The sequence below is a fragment of the Lytechinus variegatus genome, chromosome 5 (genome assembly GCF_018143015.1).
Source record: "Lytechinus variegatus isolate NC3 chromosome 5, Lvar_3.0, whole genome shotgun sequence".
In the NCBI taxonomy this organism is placed as follows: domain Eukaryota; kingdom Metazoa; phylum Echinodermata; class Echinoidea; order Temnopleuroida; family Toxopneustidae; genus Lytechinus; species Lytechinus variegatus.
Window position 1 is genome coordinate 42174640 of NC_054744.1, and position 20988 is coordinate 42195627.

The following is a 20988-nucleotide window of genomic DNA, read 5'->3' on the forward strand; positions in this document are numbered from 1 at the left end:
CATATTTCACTTATCATTCACATCACCACATCTACCAGCACCACCATCATGATTTTCAGACGAGATATTGTTTCAACAAATTTCTTTTCTTTTTTTGGATATACAAAAAGTACGTACAGATAACGTACAAGTCACTTCAGTCAGACAAGGGCTACTTAAAAAAAAAAATTCATGTCTTATTCAATTAAGCGCATAGGGACGCATTTGGCAGTGATATGCGCTATATAAGCATGTTGGCATTATTATCATTATTATCCAAAAGCTGGCACTATAATTTACATTGTTACATGTATATGAAAATTTCTTATCACATTATAGATATACGAAAAACAAAGTGAAGGTACCACCTTCAAGTCACTTCATTGTGACAAGGGCTACGTCAAAACATTGTTTTAATCCAACAGATGGCGCTATAATCTATGTTTATGATTTGTGATTAATCTTACTTATTCGAAGGTAAGGGATATGGGTAAAACTTGAGAGATGTTCTGGGAACTTCTTGATATGTTACGATACTGCAGCAAATAACAATGAAAATTCAGTTTTAAATTTGACTTCTTTTTTATTACAGGAAATAGATCATTTTTTACTTAACAAAATAAAACAAACATCTTACATGTCTTGAAGTGTGAGATGTGCAATCCAAGGTTATGATATTAGATCCAATAAAATCCAAGTCGGTTGGAGAAGATTCCTCAAATTAAAGTTCACAATGATGGCGATGATGAAACAGATGTTGAAGCACGATGAATAACAAGAGTCGCTGTAACGAGTTGAAATGTCAGTGAAGACGATGTTGATGATGATTAACAGTCAATTTCAGCAATCCATGGGTTGAAAAGCGTTTCCGAAAGTTTGAGAAAACTCTAAGAATAATAAAGTTATTAGAAGTTAAATTATTTGATTAGTGACATTACATGCGGGCAACTTTGTTACATACATGTATCCTGCGGGAAAAAAACAATGAAATGTCATTTTCTCCGAAAATTGAAGATGTTTTTTATTGTCATTTCACACTTACAAAAAAACTCATCACGAACCATCAAAAATGAGATTCATGTACTTTATACTACATAACATAATTATGGAGCAGCTGCTCGTTTATGACGTCACAAATCCAAACCTACAATTCTTATAACTTTCTTAATCTTCAATGTATTTTCCTCAAACCTTCAGTAATAATTTTTTAGCTATTTTTTACAACAAACTTTTCTCCAGGGTGAGCTTCCCCTTTAAGTTTTGGCTGAAAGAAATTGTAACCAACCAGGAGGGACAATCGATCGTTGTCCTTGTCATAAAGAATATCCTTATGGTGGTGTCACACCTTGGCGTTTTAGACAGCGTTTGCTCGACGTATCAAAATTTCTCTAAAACGTCGGCATACGCTGAACTTTGATTTTTTGTTTCAACTCTGGGCGTATACTTAGCGTATTCATAACGAGTTGGACGTATACATAACATATTAGTAACTTATATTGAACGCTTCGTTAACTTATAAGTAACGTATTCCAACGAATGCTTAGCGTATTGCTGGCGTACACAACTTATGCCCTACGATAGCCTAACTTACGCATAGCGCGCGGCAGCGTATCGCTGACGAACACGTGTCGTAGCATATAAAAAGGCTGCCGCTCGACTATTCAAATCATAACCGCACGATACATCACCGTATCAACACCACCGCCATGCCGAAGAAAACTCCTGTGAACCCCACCTTTATATACCAATTCCTATAAACGTTGTCAATACGCCATTATACGGTAGCTGTAAGTTACAGACACGTCCAGTAAGTTTTGTGGTCGTCCGGAGCACGTCTTCATACGTCAATATACGTTGGAGTTAAGTTCAATTCAATTCAATTCTTTTATTTCATTTCCATTCAAAACATAATACAAAGTAATATAAAACAATACAAATCAAACACAATTTCACAGAAGGGCACTCCCACCTCGTAAAAAAAAGTTACACATACGTTCAAAGTACGTTACTCACAGGTTAGAAGTAAGTTTAAGAGTACGCTGGACATTATCTCGACGTACATCGACTTATGAGTAACTTACGAGTAACGTGTGTCAACGTGTATCAACGATCGCGTAACTTGCCTACAACTTATGGCCCGCGTATGCGGGACGTATGAGGCATACGCTGGCAAACGTCGAAAAATTTTGTGCTTGCACAAAATATTTCGACGACCTCGCCGTATGACGACGTATACCAGCGTGTTTTAGCGTACTCTTAACGTATGCAAAACTTACCCGTAACGTATTCGACGTACGCCAGCGTATTCGCCAAATTCCTCATACGTCGGGCATACGCTGTCTAAAACGCCAAGGTGTGACAGCGCCTTTACTTATGGAACGGGTTTCTGTAATTCTAACTCCCCTATTCCGAAATAATGGATTCGCCCATGTTTTCATCTCACTGTCTTTCAAGACGCTGTAAGGGCACACATGAGTATTACAGACCCCCATTCACTCACGTGTTGTATCATAGCTCATTAAAAAATCATTAAAAATCAATCCTTCGATAGATTTTGCTTTAATTCACTGACATTAGTCACAAATAACAGTACATTAAGACTTGATATGTTAATCAGGTACTTGCCCAGCTCAGTCAAAAGTTAAATGGCCTGAAATAAGACTAACCATAATTTCGACCAGTTCATTGCCAGAAAAACCAGAACTGCGTTGTGGGTAATAATAGTTAAAATGAAATACAAAAATGCAGTCTAGCCTCCCCAAACGCCGTAATTATGAAAGAGTATGAACATAGCATTATCTCTATTGTTTTTCTTTTGATATACAAACATTTGATCTATTTTTAATAAATTATTTTAATCAATAAAGTCACGTGATCTTTACTTACGTCTGTCCGGCATGCTTTGCGCGCAGATGAATTACTCTCGTGTGCCCTGTAACCGAGAAAGATGAAGAATTTAAGAGCGCCCTCGTTGAGCGTCTGCTGCCATGAAAATTGTGGACGTGTCGAAAGACACCGACGATAATTGGGGAGCACACATTGATTTCATCATCACTACTGGAAGTGCTTCACAATATCCCGCTCTGAAATGTTAGTGAAATACATTTACAGTGAGTTAAAACGTTTCAACATAAAAATTCCTAATTACGTATAGATACTTCTTCTTCTTTCCTTTCTTCTTCTTCTTTTTCTCCTCTCCCTTCTTGTTCTTTCACTTCTTCTTCCTTCCCTTCTTCCACTCCTCCTTTTCTTCGTTTTCTTTTGTCCGCGATCTTCTTCGTATGTTGTTCTTTCAGCCGCCTTATACTTTTATGAACCTCATTAAAACGAACCAGAAACCAATAACAAAAATTACATGTATTTCATTCACCCTCATGCATATACATACACGCTTCACACAGCTATCTGATTTACTCACATTTTCATTTTTTTTTTCATTTCGGCAATTTACAAGTGAATCTGTTACAAATCAAACACATTTTAAACCCTTCTAAAGGTTATTTCTCCACGAGTTTCAAAGTACACGTCAGCTGTTACGGACGAGGTCTTTCGCGTAGCACAATTCCGCAAACTTCTGGTTTGTACTGAGGACGAATTGCGACTTTAACTTGACAGTGGGTCTCCGTGACATCAATCCCATTTTAATGCCTGTGGATCAGAAATACGAATTTTCTTTTTCTATTCAAGACTAAACTTTGCTGTCATCAAGAGATGTACATCAGACATTGATGTTTCATCACAATCTACGATATGGTTTGATAACAGGTGCAGGAAGTTTCAGAACACCATCCTCAGGAACAACTGCATCCACTGATTCTTATCTGCTGTGTTGATTCATCACACGCTTTCTAATCATTGTTACAGTAATCATTGAACTGCAGAATAAAAGAAAAATACTACTGTAGATTTATTTTGGTGCTTTATTCCCTCTCTATTTCATATTTTTACACATACATATTGCTGCGTAGTTACCCTGCTTATAGAAAAAAGTCTCCGTGTATTACTTTTTGCTGGAGGATTGGCTTCCTGGATTATCCACTTACTTGTATTTAAAAGTTCAAAAGAGATCAAGGAGTGTGATATCCCACTGCATTGTGATTATGTTTATGAATATTATTTCACAAAAATTACAGTGTAAGAAATAACAATGTACTTTTAATTCGCTGAATTACCATGACTTCACATTTTCTTAAATCTTAAGTGATGTTCACGTCTATAGTACAGTCATACCCATAACTATGTATATATATATATATATATATATATATATATATATATTTATATATATATGTATATATATATATGTATATATATATATATATATATATATATATATATATATATATATATATATATATATATATATATATATATATATATATATATATATATGCAGTGCGTATCAAAAAAAAGTTTTACACTTTGAAAAAGTCCTGGGAATTAAAAAATACACAACACGTGGGTGATTTTTTCACATATAATCTTGGGATTGGGTCTCATCTATCCAAGGAAAGTAAAAGTTTTGTCAGAATGTTACACATGAGTGAGCACTGTCCATTTCTGTAAAGCTCGCAGAAATCTGTTTGCGCAGAAATGCTCGTTTTCATGCTGTGTCAAGTCGAAAGGACGAAATCAAACTGACACTACGAAAGATTGGGGTGGGGTGGGGCAAAATGCACTCTTCGAAGTGTTTTGGGCAAGGAAACAAGTCAAACAATGTAGAAGATATCTTCAAATCACTTTTACTCGCTAAATTCCATGTGTTCTTCATGATTAAGGGCTACTTTTAATTCGCATAACTATTTCATATTTCTGCGCAAATCATTTTCCACTAACTTTTCAAAAATAAGTGGTGCTCACTCAAGCGGAAATATTTTTCGACAGTTATATCGTCATTTGCTTTAATGGACCTGTACCAATGTTAAAATGTGGAACAATCTTCAGAATATTACAAATGTATAATTTTACAGAATTTTTTTTCAAAATGTAAACTTTTTTGATACGCACTATACGAAACTGCAGTTACTGAAAAGTGTTCAACTAAATGTACATGTATATAGGAGTTTCACGTAGTATAGTAATAGGGTGGAGCGAGTTGCTTACATTTTAGTTTTACAGACTGTTTCCCCCTGAGGGTTCATCAGCAACTAAATCAAATTTAATGTTGAACGAAAGTACAGCTAAAGAGAACAATAACTCCAGTGCAGTCAAGCAAACAAACAAAAGACACAATGTAAGGGGATGAATGACTACAGTGAACAGGTAATAGCTATTCTTTAAACTGAGTAAGGAGGATTGGAGGTAATGTTGGGGTGGAGTGGGTTTGACACATAAGGGGGGGGGGTGTTCTATGGTTAACCATAACCTGAAAGGAAAAATTTCTTATTTATGATAATCATTATCAATGAACATTTTAAATCGTTTTGACAGTAATTCTTATGGTGTTTACTTGATAATATCACATTCAATTGAGATTAACATTTAACAGTCGGAACACCGATTATACAGTCTTACTATATAGATATTACAAAATGATAAAATGACAAAGATGATTACAAAAGTGTTCAAACAAACAACAACTATATAGCAATGCCAAGAACAGAAAGAACAAGTATAGCTACACCCTAAAAAAAATTTTACCCAATATTTGGTAAAGATGATTAGAGCATGCATGTTGGTTTGGTAAAAAGATACCAAATATTTTGTAAATTTTACGCAATGTAACGTTTAAATTTACCCTTATAACATGCATTTAACACGGTAGGGAATAAAAATAAAATACCCAGAAAACGTGCATGTTCCCTTTCTACCCAATATTGGGTACACACTTACTCAGTGTTTTTAGAGTGTTAATTATTAAAAATTAATAAAACTTTAACATTTCATGTAAAAAACGCATAATGACAATAAAATATTCATGCAATATGTAAGGCATTTATATTCATTTCTTTGAATATTAGCTGATATGAAATAAGCGTTTCAATAAAGTAAAGGATAATTTCCTTTTCGCTTATTCTTTGCTACATTGTAGCTAGTTGATAGCGAGTGTCACTGATTCATATGAAAGTAGCAGTAGAAATATGAAAACTGTTGCACAATTCGAACTTTGTTGAATGACGTTATTTAACGGGGGCAACATGTGATAATAATCAAACTCAGTAGCAAGTGACCTGGTCATTTAATAGAATTCGTATTTCTGTCTCACAGTAGCTTTGGATCTGTTCCAGATACAAGGTTTGGCCGAAGTGCAATAACGTATGTGCCATCATACAAAAATTAATGAATTGTCAAAATTATGACAATCTGAGAAAGAACATATTCCCATTCACCACTTGTCTGCTTTAGCATGAGTCAAAGTAGCCAATGCATAAACATCTTGGCCTCAACGATCGCTTTCTTACTTCTTGTAGATTGCGGAAGATGATATGAGTATACAATGGCGACCTTTCAGCGTGCCTTTTATCATTCATGTATCTGTACACATTCGGTCAGATGTAATCATCATTTCGAATCTAACTTTTGGTCAGAGCAAGCGAGCGAAGAAGGACAAGAAATGTCACTTCTTAACTGATCTTTTTAACAAGGTAAAGAACATTTTATCTCGTGTTTCTAAGCGTGTAGCCTCTCTCCTTTTGGGCATGCATGTTTATCGATATTTCTCAAACTGGTTACTACTAAACCAGCTGTGATTTTTTTTATGGAGAAAATTCTATAAAAGGGACGGGACACCAGACAAGATTCATCAGTCAAATTTTCGACTTCTTTCCAATTAGAACATCAAAATAATTGATTTTGAGCTATTTCATCTTCCTCCATTTAAACAGTCAAAAAAAATCTTCTTGGAAACATAGTCTTCGAAAGGTATAGGACTTGGCTTCTTTCTCAGCAATACGAATCGCCAAAGCTTCATTAGTATATCGATCAGTGTGGACCAATATTACTACATCCTCTCTGGTAACCCCTACGAGAATTAAAAACAAACAGAACCATCATGTGCTCCAAAGGAAAGATATTCTGCATCCTCGCAACACTTATCGGTAAGTATTCATACACCTGCATGCTCCTATGTCTTGACATAAGACGGTGTCCCATCCAAAAATCATCTAAAAATATAAAGTCATCATTTGAAATAAGTAATCAACAATCAAAAGTCTACAATCATGCTACGATTACATTTTTTACAGGCTCACAGAATTTATTTCTTTTGCCAAAATAATTATCTGCATGGATCACTTCTACTATGAATTCCAATATTTGCAGTGATGTAAAACCCCATGAAATCTATGTTCGGGGTTGTTGTAAATATTCAACATACATAATCATGTAGTAGTACCTATCGATGACAGATACTATTTGTGAGGGTGCCGTGGCCGAGTGGTCTAAGGCGCCTGGCTATACATGGAAAGTCCGGGGTTCGATCCCGGCTACGACACCTGTGCTCTTTTATCCTGCATTCAAATAAATGGAAATGCTTCACGCATTATTTGTAACTAGGTGTGTACTTATTTAAAAAAAAAAAAAAAAAAAAAAAAAAAAAAAAATTACCGAATCCTTACACGGGGAGGGGAGCAGGCCTCCATTATCTAGTGCACCCCTTCCCCCCCCCCTCTCTCTCTCTTGTTTCAGTTCATCCAAATTATGATTGTTTTATTTTTGTTAATATTTGGTTCTTCTGTAATGATTATAGAAAATTGCAATAAAGGGTAGACTTTGTCGTGACTCGCATACAACATATACGTCTCGGGAAGGGCAAATCGTTATTTGTATTGATGAATGAAGAGAAAAATATTTTCAAAAATTGAATTGCCAATGTCATACTTTTAATTATCGACAATCCATTGCATTACACTTCAATACATTCTATATAGCTTGCTGCATGGTTGTCGACGCAAATCCCGTCAAGCTCTCAGGCCGCCACCCAAGACACGCCAAGGCCCAACATGCGATTCCTCCACCGGCTGAACAGAACATGTTTGACGCTCCCTTGAACCAGATGGATGCTGGCGGCAGCGCAGGTGACAGCAGTTCCTCTGGTGAGTCATCAGCGGAAGGCGATGTCAGTGCTGAGGGAGCTGATGTCGGTGACTACGGTGGTGGCGTAGAGCCAATGGGTAACCGTCACAATGACCGTGCCCATGGAGGAAAGCTTCCAATCTTTGGCAGTCCCAATGGTGAGAACCCTGGAATGGAACCACTCAAGAAGGCATCGACGTCCAGTTCAAGTGTCGGCATCGCCTTCGCCGTGCTCGCTCTGATCGGAGCCGCTGTCGGAGTGTCTGTGTATGTCATCAAGAGAAACAAGCTCCGTATTCCTTTCATCAAGATGACCAACTGTTAGAGCAGCTAAGTGATTAACCAAAATCAGGTGCTTTTCGTATTGAAATGTTGTCCATGATACATGTGTTTACGTGCTGTCAGTTGATTTTCAGGATATAAATCCTTTTTTAGAAATGCAATCTTCCTAATCATGTTTATTTAAAAAAGAATACTATAACTATATTAGTTTTTAAAAAAGATGTTTTATTGTTTTTCTTTCAAATCATATTCGTAAAATGCAGTTCACAAAGTAAAAATTGTAAGAAAAAAATATATTCACCCAATTACTTAAACTCATGTAATATTGTTTAAAGAAGCTGTATCATACCAGATGAAGTATCACAATTTAATGACTCACAAATATCAGAGAAAAAACTTATGAAAGTACAGCCGATTTTCTACCTGCCCCCTCCTTACCCATCCTCCCCATTCCTCTATGATGATAGGCCCTGGGTGATCAGATAAGATATACAGGGATGAGATTTGAGAAAATAAGACGTAATTACCGTAGTACAGACCTTACAAAGATGTGTGGCATTTTTACACTTTTGGTTCAGCGTACACACATTCAGTAAAAAAGTAGTTAGAATTGAGAAATATATAAAACACGTTTCTGAGATCCTCATTAAAACACACACTTTAAATAAGCGTGTGGTCATTTATGTTTTCGGCTAATTACAATTAAAGAAACACCCGAGGATCACACACACTAATGCACTTTAGATACAGAATGGAGAGATAGCAAGAATAATGCAATACCGACCTACAGATGAGGGCGTCCCCCTTGAATACGTCATCCATCATGGCCACATCGCAGATGTGATTTAACCTTATCTTGAATGATCTAATAATCTCAAGAACAAAATATTTATCATTTATAAATATCAGATTGTTTTAAGACCTATAACCTCACATTCGAATTTTGTCATAACAGCGAAGCAGTTTTGGATAAGTTGGATAACCCAGGAAGAATATATTTTGGACATATTTCATCAACTGCAATGGGAAGAATTATAAAGCGATTGGAAAATGTGACCAACACAGCACATAACATGCATAATATCAATCCTGCTCTGCCATGTCCGCAATTTGTCAAAGCTGATCACGTGATAAAACCTAAAATCGCCTACCAACCACCAACAAGATTAACTATACAAAGTCACAATACTTTGACTATGTTTGAAATACCGCTTTATTGCTTCAGAGTTTTAATATGAAATATAAATGTGGAATATCAAGTGCATTCTAGCTTTTCTTTCAGAAGAAACATCATATCACCTAATTTTAGATAGCCTTTGAAGCGATGGATTTTCATATCATTTTCTTTTAACTTACTATTTGGTTACTCACATATAAGAATGATAGGCCTATGTGGATTTATAATATATAATTTTTATATTTTCTTAAATCATAAACATGCTTGATAAAGGAAATCACGGAAACTCTCACTGAAATGTGTATGTGGGACGATATTAGCTATCATTTTTGTAATGGTCATATCTGTAGGTATATGTACTTGCTTATATTTCTAGTTTATACAACCAAGCCAAAGATTATACCCATAAATAGTTGACTTTGATGGATAATTTTAAAAACCTATTGACGATATCGAACACGTATTTTGATAACTTGTGCTAGAACACACTCAGTATCTATTGTCAATAGGTTTTGGCCATAATAATTCTAATTTCACAGAAGATAAGCTATACGAGCAGGTCTATCGACATGTAATATTTGTTTATTTGCTAACAATTGATATCGATGAATCATGCAGACAGTTTAAACTGGCAACGACCTCAGAAAATGCAGCTAAGCAGTGTTGTCAAAATGTCGAGCCACATTATTAGTATAATGGTTGGATATGTTCCAATATACTTTACAAGGTCAGAGAAAGCAGTCCAAGCATTAGACATTGCAGGAGAATACAGTAATTATCAGTATTTTGTCAAGAAAACAAATACGCATGAAATACGATATTTCAGGATTTTTACACTTATTGACCAGCACACTATTCATTCCAAAGCATTTTAATTCGACACGTACGTTTAACCTTACTGAAACAGGTTATTAATTGTAGCGTCTCTGTTTTGTATGATTAGTCATTATTGACATGATTGATGTGATTGATTTATTTTGTGCCAAGTCGAGTCTTTCATGTCTTTGAAAGACTGTTTTTGTTTAATTATTTCATCGACACGTTGTATGCTGCACTGAACATGTTGAATAATTACTGTATATTTATGTCGGTTATATATGTATATATTCCTTAAAGTTCTTTTTATTGTAAAATGATGAAATGCAATAAATTCTTGAATCAGTACGAACACTTTCCCCTCTCTTTATTGCGAAATTGTTTTTCCCTTTTTTTTTACATTTCGATTCCCCACCCCCCTTTCCCTTCCTACCTTCTTATTCTCCCAAATTGTTAAATGTGAGGAGATCTAAAGTTGCCAATGTTCTCTTGGCAATGCGTGGTGCATATCATTCTACTATTATGTTTAATTGTCATACACAAAATTACTTGCAAATGGCCATTTTCTGTTCATGCATAATTTTTTCGTAGTATTTTCAGTGGTTTTCATAAATATATTTTTCGCATAACATTTTAAAACATAATCATGAAAAGTACTTCCTGTTTTTTTTCTTGAAAACTTGGAAATTGATATGCAGTTCAAAATATAAGTCCGACACATCAACATACGAATTATGTTTTCTAATTCATATTGCTTAGTTATTTCATGATGTTTAACCTCTCACATTTTTTCTCACGTTTGTCTTCAAGCATTTATTAAGATACTACTCATATTGTTAAGAATTCTTAATTTTATGTTTTATTCTATAAAAACACTGTCTTTTAGCATCTTTTTCTCCCTGCTCACTTTTCCTGTCATCATTGTTATCCGCTCCTCTCTCCTTCTCTCTCGCTCTCTCCCTCTCTCCTTCTCTCTCTCTCTCTATGCCCTCTCCCTACTCAGTTTGAACATTGTTATTGGGTGAAAGTGCTCCAATTAACACGGACACCAAGGTCATTTCGTGTTAGATTGGTGCATTTTCACTTTTGTTAAATGTCAAGTCCACCTCAGGAAAATGTTGATTTGAATCAATTTGAATAAAAAGAGGAAAAATCATACAAGCACAATGCTGAAAATTTCATCAAAATCGGATGTAAAATAAGAAAGTTATGACAATTCAAAGTTTCACTTATTTTCAACAAAATAGTTATATGAACGAGCCAGTTACATCCAAATAAGAGAGTCGATGATGTCACTCACTGACTTTTTCTTTTGTTTTTTATTGTTTGAATTATACAATTTTTCCATTTTTACGAATTTGACGACTAGGACCTCTTTGCCTGAAGCACAAAATGTTAAAATAATGGAATTCCACGTGTTCAGGGAGGAATGAAACTTCATTTCACATGACAATGACGAGAAAATAACAATATTTCCTATTTCATATGATAAAATACAAAAGAAATAGTGAGTGAGTGATGTCATCAACTCTCTCATTTGGATATAACTGGCTCGTTCATATAATTATTTTGTTGAAAACAAGCGAAACTTTAAAATGCCATAACTTTCTTATATTACATCCGCTTTTGATGAAATTTTCAGTGTAATGCTTGTTGAATTTTCCTCTTTTTATTCAAATCAAGTTTTTGTTGGGGTGGACTCTCCTTTAAGTATGTGTATTACAGTATGTGTCACACTTGTTTCTTTGTTTCAGTAATGTCTCCCCTTTCTCTATTTCTTTCTCCCTAAATCTCTCGGTTTCTCTCCCACTCCCTCCATCAGTATTTCACCATTAATTTTTATCATGCATTTTTTATTCAACAATTCTAGCTTTTCCATCTCTTGATATACCTTTTCTATATATCTCTCTTAATCCATATTGATCCATCTTCTACCCGATGGTCTCATTATTCCTTCCCCATTTGTCTACCCCCCTCTCTCTCCCCCCCCATCCATCTCTCTCTCTCTCTTTTCCTCTCTCTGTAGAGACTATAGTCTTATTCTCACCCCCCTTGTCTCGAATTTTCCTTTACAATAATTACACGTGCTGTTTTCACTTAAATACCAATCAAATCTAAGCCAAAATGAAAATACTCCAAAATTATCACAATCTAAAAATATGAATCAACCAAGTAGTGTATATCTACAAATTTATTTTATCATTGTAGACGAGAATTAACAGTAAGGCATACTGTCCAGCTCATTGATATTCCATAATTTACGATTCATGACACTCAGTGCCTCTTTTATACGTAATGTATTTGGGTAGAGATGACACAGACCAAAGGATGGCAATTATAAATCAATTAATTTTTATCTTCATGTTGCAGATTCATCAAGAGTCTATTAATATCACTCGATACTCCTTGCATGTTTCAATGTCTATGTGATTGCCATCTAAATGCCATCGTCCCTTGTCACGAGCCAAAAAGGAAAGCTCACATTAATGATTAATACATCATGTATATCCAAAAATTTCTTAAGAGTGTCCGGCAGTCTGTAAGAAATTCTGGACGAATACGCGGGAGGTGATTTACTTAAGGACGATAACCGGAATGTGGTGTCTGTATTTTTTGAAAAAGAAAACCCCCAGTGCGATTGTGCAACCAATGATAGCGAGCACGGCGAAAGCGATGCCGACACTAGATCCCGAACTCGAACCCTTCCTGTATTCGGTCATCATCCCCTGACCCATCGAGCTAGGGGCTTTACCACCAGTCATCATGAAAGGTGCTTGGGGAGCTCCTCCGAGAAAACCGAATCCACCATCCGAGAAGACTCCTGGATTTTCATGTGCCCCAACGTCTGGTGTATCAGGAGGCTCGTACTCTTCATAGTCCGGTGCGTCAGGAGCGTCGGGTGCATCGGGTGCGTCGGGTGCGTCAGGTGCGTCAGGGATATCAGGAGCATCTGGGATGTCTGGTTGATCAGGATAGTCAACTTGGTTGAATGGGCCGTCAAAGATTGTTTGACGGTTGAGGGCTGCGGGAGATTTGGGTGATGCAGGATTAAAGAAGCCAGCTCCAAACGTCTTCAAGAAGGCAAATGGCTGTACGGGCCCTTCTGGTCGCTGCGGCTTTTCAGGTTTATCTGGTGTTGGATATTTCCCGTATGGTCTTGCGTCAGCAATGGCGCACAAGACTGATAACAACAGGAAAAGAGAGGAAAAAAAATAATAACCAGTTAATACTCACATAACAATGTTCGTTATTCATGTATTAATCCATCTTCTTGGAGGCGCAATAGCCCAGTCTGTAGAGCGGGGGTTTTGGATTTCGTTGACTGGGTTCGATTCGCACTTGATGCGCTAGTGTTGTTTAGTAAGGTATTAACCATCATTGTTAGTCCCTCGGAGAGGGCCTTAAGCCGTCGGTCCTTTGTTGGGCTACTTGCTTACAACATGCTTTCAGGTAAAAAAAAATCACCACCATTTACCATTTACCTCATTCAAAAAATATTTGTATCAAGTTTATTTTATTCACTTGACATATATCATGTTTACTTTGTTTCTGCCGTCTCATGAGGTAAACAACAACTGAATACAAGAACATTTTCCAGGAGGACAAGTCGACAAAAATTACAAAGCGATTTTGGAGATAGTCGAATATTATGACTATGTACATCGCATGTATATGTATTTATGCGATATGAATTTCCGGTAGTTGCATTTATTTTACAATGTTTACATTTATTTTAGCATGTCTATCGTTTTTTAATGAGAAGAAAACTCTTAACAAAAGAGGTAAAAAAAGTTAAAACATATGACGATGAAAATTACTATTTCTCAAAACAGTCCTGCAGTAAACAGGAATAAAGAAAACAAATAAACATTTCAAAAGTAAGAAGGGTTGACAAAGAGGAGTGCTAGCGAAATTTACTTACCAAGAACTATTATCGATAAACAAAGAACGGCTGAAAATGTATGCATTATGCTTGATAAAACTCCCAAAACTGACTGAAAGTGTATTTCTTCAGAGCTGAATGGTTAAAAACCTCATCCCTGTGATCACGAGCAACGACTGACTTATACTTATCGAATCAACACAGATACACTAATACATCACGTTGTAAAAACAAACTTTAATGATTCCGCTAAGTTTTACACTGCTTTATAAGCAATTATATTCTCCATCGAAGCAAACCATCCAGCTGTTATCCTAGAGAGAAACTCGCAACTAAGAATTATACCCAAATCCTATACCTTGACCTTGTTCCATACAGTCGCATCTATCTCCCACGTCAGCCCCGGCGTTCGGGGGGCACGTCTTCCCACCCTGACACATGCACGAATCCCCCTAAATCCACCATCTTAATCCACGTGTCTTTGCATTCCCATTGCAGTGATGATTCGTTACTTTGATGAGGATTTGCCGACTGAAGAAGTAAACTTCTTAGTCATTTCTATATCTGCATTCATAATGAGCTACTTTAAAAACCAGCCGAATTCCATGTCCTTCCGTCAATCAATGTTACTGCGGACGTTGCAGTCATTCCCAGAAACTATATTATCATTGTACATCTCGTAACATATCTGAGTAAAGACTAGTTATGTGGAGTTTGATTAATTTATTCAATAATCTTTAAATTTCATAGGTTACAATATGATGTAAATACTGTCATCGATGGACGTTGTAGTCACCACTGAAAAAATATTCCAGACTGATTAATGTTATACGTAATGCGTCGACTGACAAACTATAGGTCGGTTCAAAGTTTGTTATTCTGGTGTGGCTGTAAAATTACCCATCACTTTATGACTTTTCCTCATCGTACAGCAAAATTTATTAGAAATTGAATAATCCTTCGTCTTATTTGGATGTTAGGGAAAAAGCTCACTGTTCATGTTAGCCACGAAAATACAAAGCTTGATTTGATTTAACTTTGACACAATATTTTTGTCTGCTGGGAACCAATTGTGCATGAAAAATTTCGTTGTAGACTGAAGAGCACTGTTCACATTATAACCATTAAGAAATGTATGCATTTCAATTTCATTCAGTTGATGTAAAAAGTACCAGTAATAATTAGTTTTATTTTAATGTGTAACTACTTGTAGCAATAACTTTGTAACTGAAATTAGACATTACTAACTGAGTATTTCCTCTCTTTTTTGTGATAAGATCCCGGCCAGTATATTCAAGTGCGAAGTTTGTCAACGGTTCCATATAGTTAGGGGATACTATACCTTTTCTTTTGCAAAAAAAAATGTGATGAATATCGTAGACAATCATCATTTTACTATATAAGATCCCATGAAAGTAATCGATCTAATCACTTTACTTAAATAAACATTCCCTTGAGTGGTCTTCTGCATTTAGCCATTTACAGATGATATCAATGAAATAGTGGCTTAAATAAAGCAAGGGCGAGGACACAGCCCTGGGTCACGCCAGTTATTCAGAGCCATTTTGGGATTTCCTTGAGAGACTTCCAATTTCTCATCGATATTGATCAGCAATATATATATGTTGTCCCTCCCCCTCTCTCCTCTCTCTCTCTCTCTTTCTCAGGATTTTTTTGTAACAAGTAAAGATGATAATAACCAGGATGATAATGGTATTGGTCTCATAGTTATGATAATTGCTTGTTAACACTTGTTGCTATGATTCTGACAATTGCTCTCTTAAAAAAAAAAATACTAGTTGCCGAAAACTCCTAAAAATTACTGACAATGGCCAGATGCGTAATTGTTTTCAGAATGAGGTATAAACAGATCTTTCAAATGACATCTGTAACGTTTGAAATAAAAGTGTTACGATTTTTTAAATTCTTATTAGATGTTTATAAAATATCTGAAAATAAATCTTCATCATATTAACGTTATGGGAAATGTGCATCAGGCTTATGATTCTACTGATGATTTCAATCACACATAATGTGATTGAAATCATCAGTAGAATCATAAGCATGACCGTCATCATCATCACCACCACCATTGACATTGTCATCATCACAAACATAATTTTCATTATCATCATTATCAATTTCATCTTCAACAGCATTAACATTATGAGAAGATCCATTTTCATCAATATCATCCCCTTCATCCAATCATCTTTAACATCAACAGCGTTCTTTTTACTCTCCCTCGCTTCTATTTCTTGATCATTTTCCCCTCTGCAAATAAAAACACCTCATATCAGCAATTATAATGATTTAAATCCATTTATATAGATTTTCAAGCATAACAAATATATTAATCTTTATCAAAATGTTCATTTAAAAAATGGTAATATCAAATCAAAATGTAATCGGGCAAAATTATCTGAACCACGTCATCCCATGAAAGAAAGGGTGATATGAGGGAGGAGAGAAAGGGTGGAATCTAGAGAGAGAGGGAGAGAGAGGGGAGGGTGGTTAAAGAAGGGGAAAGGGGGACATTGGGTATATTAATATCTTCCGAATTTATATACCTGTTAATTCAATGAAAGACAAATATGAATCTTAGTCTATATTCAGTTCGGGAGGTATATCACTGGTATTACTTGAACCTGGCCTCTTAATAGCTAATCCAGAGACGACCACCACTGCGATCACGAGGATGACGACCCCAAAACCAATTCCGATGTGGGATACTTTACTCTCTGTGGTCAAGGGGCTGTGTTCGTTTCGCTCTTTTGATTTCCACAAACCAGATCCTGTCCATCCGTTACGACCGATGGGGTTTGGAGGTCCGGCATCAACTTCAACCACATCTAAATCGGCATCAACATCGCCAGCGACAATGGATTCGACTTCAATGTCGTTTTCGTTTTCATTGTCCGCTTCTTCGGGGTCGTTGTTGGAGGGTTCTTCTATGTCGCTATCATAGGCATCGTTATCTGCTTCCATTTCCATCTGTGTCTGAGCGAGGGGAATATTGTTGACAGCGGTTTGCCTCGAGAGGGCTTGGGCTGGCTTCGCCTCTATCCTCAAACATAAAGCTGTCAGGTATTGAAATAAGGACAAAAAAGTCAGTATATATTAAAAACATGTACTATTGATAATCAATTATTCAAACAGTTGGTCCTCCTCTGTCATAGTCTAAAACCACATGGGCTTCATCATTTTGGCCTACATTACACTTAATTTGTATCATCAAGTCGAATTTTATTTCCACTTCGTCTTTTGATCACTTTGACTTGTCAATATAAAGACATTTAATCCATGAACAGCTCAGCTATTTAAGTGCTAGACAAAGAAGATATTGAATAAAAATGCTTATAACGAAACTGCCAATTAAACAAAATTATAGGAGCGCTAAATAGCCGTATGACCAAATGGATAATAGATGAACTGATGATAGACGGAGTAGGATTATATCATGTGGAATGAAACCAAACGGAAACTAAACAAAGTGGGTGTAGACCAAAAGGCAATTTTAATGGTTATATTTACATTTTTTTCTGGAAAAAAAATGACAATATTATGCAAATGTTATATTCCACTTTATTACTTCCGTATTTAAACTATGGTATTCTTGCCTGGGGAAATTCTAGTAAGCTTCAACTTGATAAAATTTTGGTTATTCAAAAGAGAGCAATTCGTATAATCTCCAATGCCCATATACGGGCTCATACAGGTCCTCTCTTTTTAGAAAAGGGTGTTTTAAGAGTTTCTGATATTTTCCTTCTGCAGTTGGGTTCTTTTATGTTTCAACTGAATAATAATGACTTGCCTCCGGCACTTAATTATATGTTCATAAAAAACAACCAGTTGCATGACTATCCAACACGCCAAGCATTTTCATTTCATCTTCCAAAAACCAGAACAAAATTTGCCCACAATACTATTATTTATTCAGGTCCCAAATATTGGAATTCACTCAATATCGATATAAAAAGATCTGTTAGCTTGACTGCATTTAAAAGAAAATTGAAAACGTCTCTTTTGAGAAAAGATTACTCCTCGTAGAACCCAACTGTAAGCTTTAAATACACAATATATATTTATCTATTTGTACTCAATTGCGTATTACTTTTAAGACGGTCAGAGAGTGGATTGGGCACCTGGTAGCCAGGGAAACTCTTTAAAACCACATAGCTCTTCTAAGTTTTGCTTCGGTCCTTTGATACTTTTTCTCTCCTAGCAACTATCAAGTTTTTTTTTTCTTTTCCTCGTCTGCCAGGTGCTCTATCCCCTCACTATGTCCGTATGTTTACCATTGTAATGAATTACATGTATTCATATTTACAGCTGCAGATACCCTTACAAAGGACCCGTCTACTATTCCACTGGCATACGATAAATTCTGTCAAAATATTTTACGTCATGCTTTAACGACGCAATCATGAACAGCAATATAATAGACGGGTCTTCTTTCCTTCTTTCTTTCTTTTATGTCTTGTTTTGTCCTCCTTGTCTTGTCTAGTAACCTGTGTGCCCCTGTTCTTTGTAACGTTCTCTGTTTTCGTCCTTGTCCAGTTTCTGTAACTTTCTCCGAGCTCAGCTCTATTTTTTCTATAAATTGTAGCTATCAATGATTACACATAAATTATTTGTTAAGGGCCTATCCACAACAAGCTTTTGCTTTACTTTAGGTCCATCCACTTAGAATCTGCTTTTATATTGTAATTATGCATACTATTTCGGAATGAGTTGTATGTTTTTCTTTGTATTTTGATTGATTTGTGGAAAATAAATGAAATGAAATGAAATGAAATAATGTAAATTCAAGCAAATATTTTTATTTTTATGTAATGTGTTTTGTCATACATTGATCGTTCAAAAGATCTAACATGGGGAACTGTGTCAATTACTGGATGTCAGTTAAGGGATTAACATATATTTTAAGGAATCATTGACCCTTAATTTAAAAATACGATTTTTTTATATCATAAAGTTGAATTACATGTATTCATTGTTTAATTGCTAAGTTAATTAGTTCTTGGATTTATGCCATTTTCTTGTTTTGTTTGAAATATAGTTGAAAAAACAAGTTGCTATATTCATTCATTTGACAATGAAATAGTACACTTGCGCCTTTCATTAACACAAACCATAATTGTAGCGAGCATCAAAGAGAAGCAAAACAGACGTTTTTCATAATCATAGCACATGTTATTCGATATTGCGGGATTTAGTGTGGCGAGCAGCAGCTTAAGTCGGTAGGGTATTCATGGTATTTGTCATCCCTTAGCCCACTGATAAAATATAAAACTAATTCTACTCCTCGTCGACAAATATATAACGGCAATTCATCTGCAAATTGATATTCATTAATGTAAAAAATATATATAATAATAATGATAATAAATGAAAATCACAAAGTTTTAGAAACAATAATGACGGTAAAGAAGTAAAAAAAATCGTTTAAAAGAGAAAATCTGGGGTGAAAATGACCCTAGCGATCTCTCGATAGCGGAAAGCCTTTGATGGAGCACGGCGATGAACCAATTTCCTTTCAAGATTGATAGATCCTCCCTAAAATGACAAGAACCCGTTGCTGAGGATCTATTCTGGTACAATCAACGATATACAACCTCAAATTAATGTTAAAAACCCATTATTCCAAGGATAACCGTTCGTGTCTCTGATCTTTCACGAGATACCATACGAGGTGCCTATTCTCAATTCATCATTAACTATCAAAATATTTAATCTCACTTTAGATCAATTTTCATAGTAATGACGTGAGACGTCACATCACCCATAAACATTAGTTTTCTTTCACTACAATGGATTGATGAAATAGGTTTGCAAATACTTTTGTGTAAAATGTGTCAATCGAGGCATCGCAATATATGAAAGACTCTTCAGATCCATTTCATGAAATTGAACACTGGGTCGCAAAGTTGGTATTGGATATGTTATATTAAGATATATTTTAAAATATAGTAACAACAACTACAACGAAACAGGGAAGTTTAAGGCTTGGAAAGCTGTCTGAAGATAATTTATATATCGCATGCCTGACTGAGCTCATGAATGGTGTACTCACCGCAAAACAAAGTAATCGTGATGGAAAGATGGGTTGAAAACTTCATCGATGCCACCATTTTTACTTTCTCCATGTATAACTCCGACTAATTAATGTCACAAGTAAAACGTTTCCTGTTTAAATGGCACAACCCTGAGAATCCCATAGACCATGTAGACCGATCGGGGAGATGAATCACTTCTTTTTATACCATCCGAAATCCAGTTCAATCACTTTAGACTTAACAGCGTGTCCACTACATCATTTTGACTGTGCTTTACAAAGTTTGTTTCGACTAATAATACACTACTAAAGTTATGAGTATCATCTGTCTCCCTTACCTTCCCCGCTCTGTTATGATGTCTTTCCGTCCCCATCCCCGTTTGACTCTCTATTTCTAGCTTGTTTAACAAAGTACCGAGTTGACCTTAAAATGACGGATTTAATTAGTATAGACGACCTCATAGTTTTTTTCACCTCTAACGTGCGTACAATTTCTGAAAAAGAACATTGTTTTTCATTATGATAGAATACCAAACAGTTTTTTTTCTGTCTAATTAACGAGGTTAGGATGCGTCATTGGAGAGAAAAAAGAAAAGATATGTTTATACTAGGATACATAGTTTCGCCACTGAAGTCACGGAAACTACCACTACTCCCTCACTACTATCGTACTTACTGTGTAAGGGACTCTATTATGTTATTACATCGTCATGGTATCTTACATTTTTTAGAAAAATATCAGAGGCAAAATTATTTGATGTGAGTCAATCAAATAGTTTC

The 20988-nt window shown here is 35.6% G+C and overlaps 2 protein-coding genes across 2 annotated transcripts; both read right to left on the reverse strand.

Moving 5' to 3' along the window:
* Positions 1 to 12467: 12467 nt before the first annotated feature.
* On the reverse strand, positions 12468 to 14520 carry LOC121414961 (protein app1-like). Its single transcript, XM_041608006.1, has 2 exons — positions 14190 to 14520; positions 12468 to 13448 (listed from the first exon to the last, which is right to left on the reverse strand). Exons 1-2 carry the CDS (start codon positions 14233 to 14235, stop codon positions 12841 to 12843), a joined length of 654 nt encoding a protein of 217 aa, XP_041463940.1. The 5' UTR covers positions 14236 to 14520; the 3' UTR covers positions 12468 to 12840.
* A 1960-nt stretch (positions 14521 to 16480) lies between these two features.
* LOC121414963 lies at positions 16481 to 20524 on the reverse strand. The gene is made up of 2 exons (XM_041608007.1): positions 20227 to 20524; positions 16481 to 17230 (listed from the first exon to the last, which is right to left on the reverse strand). The coding sequence occupies exons 1-2, from the start codon at positions 20297 to 20299 to the stop codon at positions 16752 to 16754; spliced, it is 552 nt and encodes a 183-aa protein (XP_041463941.1). The 5' UTR covers positions 20300 to 20524; the 3' UTR covers positions 16481 to 16751.
* Positions 20525 to 20988: the final 464 nt, after the last annotated feature.

Excerpts from the sequence above, each read along its gene's own strand:
- LOC121414961 (XM_041608006.1), bottom strand. The coding sequence starts at position 14,235 with ATGCATACATTTTCAGCCGTTCTTTGTTTATCGATAATAGTTCTTG. Across the intron at positions 13,449-14,189 it reads TTTATCGATAATAGTTCTTG|TCTTGTGCGCCATTGCTGAC; the intron begins GTAAGTAAATTT and ends TGTTGTTATCAG.
- LOC121414963 (XM_041608007.1), bottom strand. The coding sequence starts at position 20,299 with ATGGAGAAAGTAAAAATGGTGGCATCGATGAAGTTTTCAACCCATCTT. Across the intron at positions 17,231-20,226 it reads CACGATTACTTTGTTTTGCG|CTTTATGTTTGAGGATAGAG; the intron begins GTGAGTACACCA and ends AATACCTGACAG.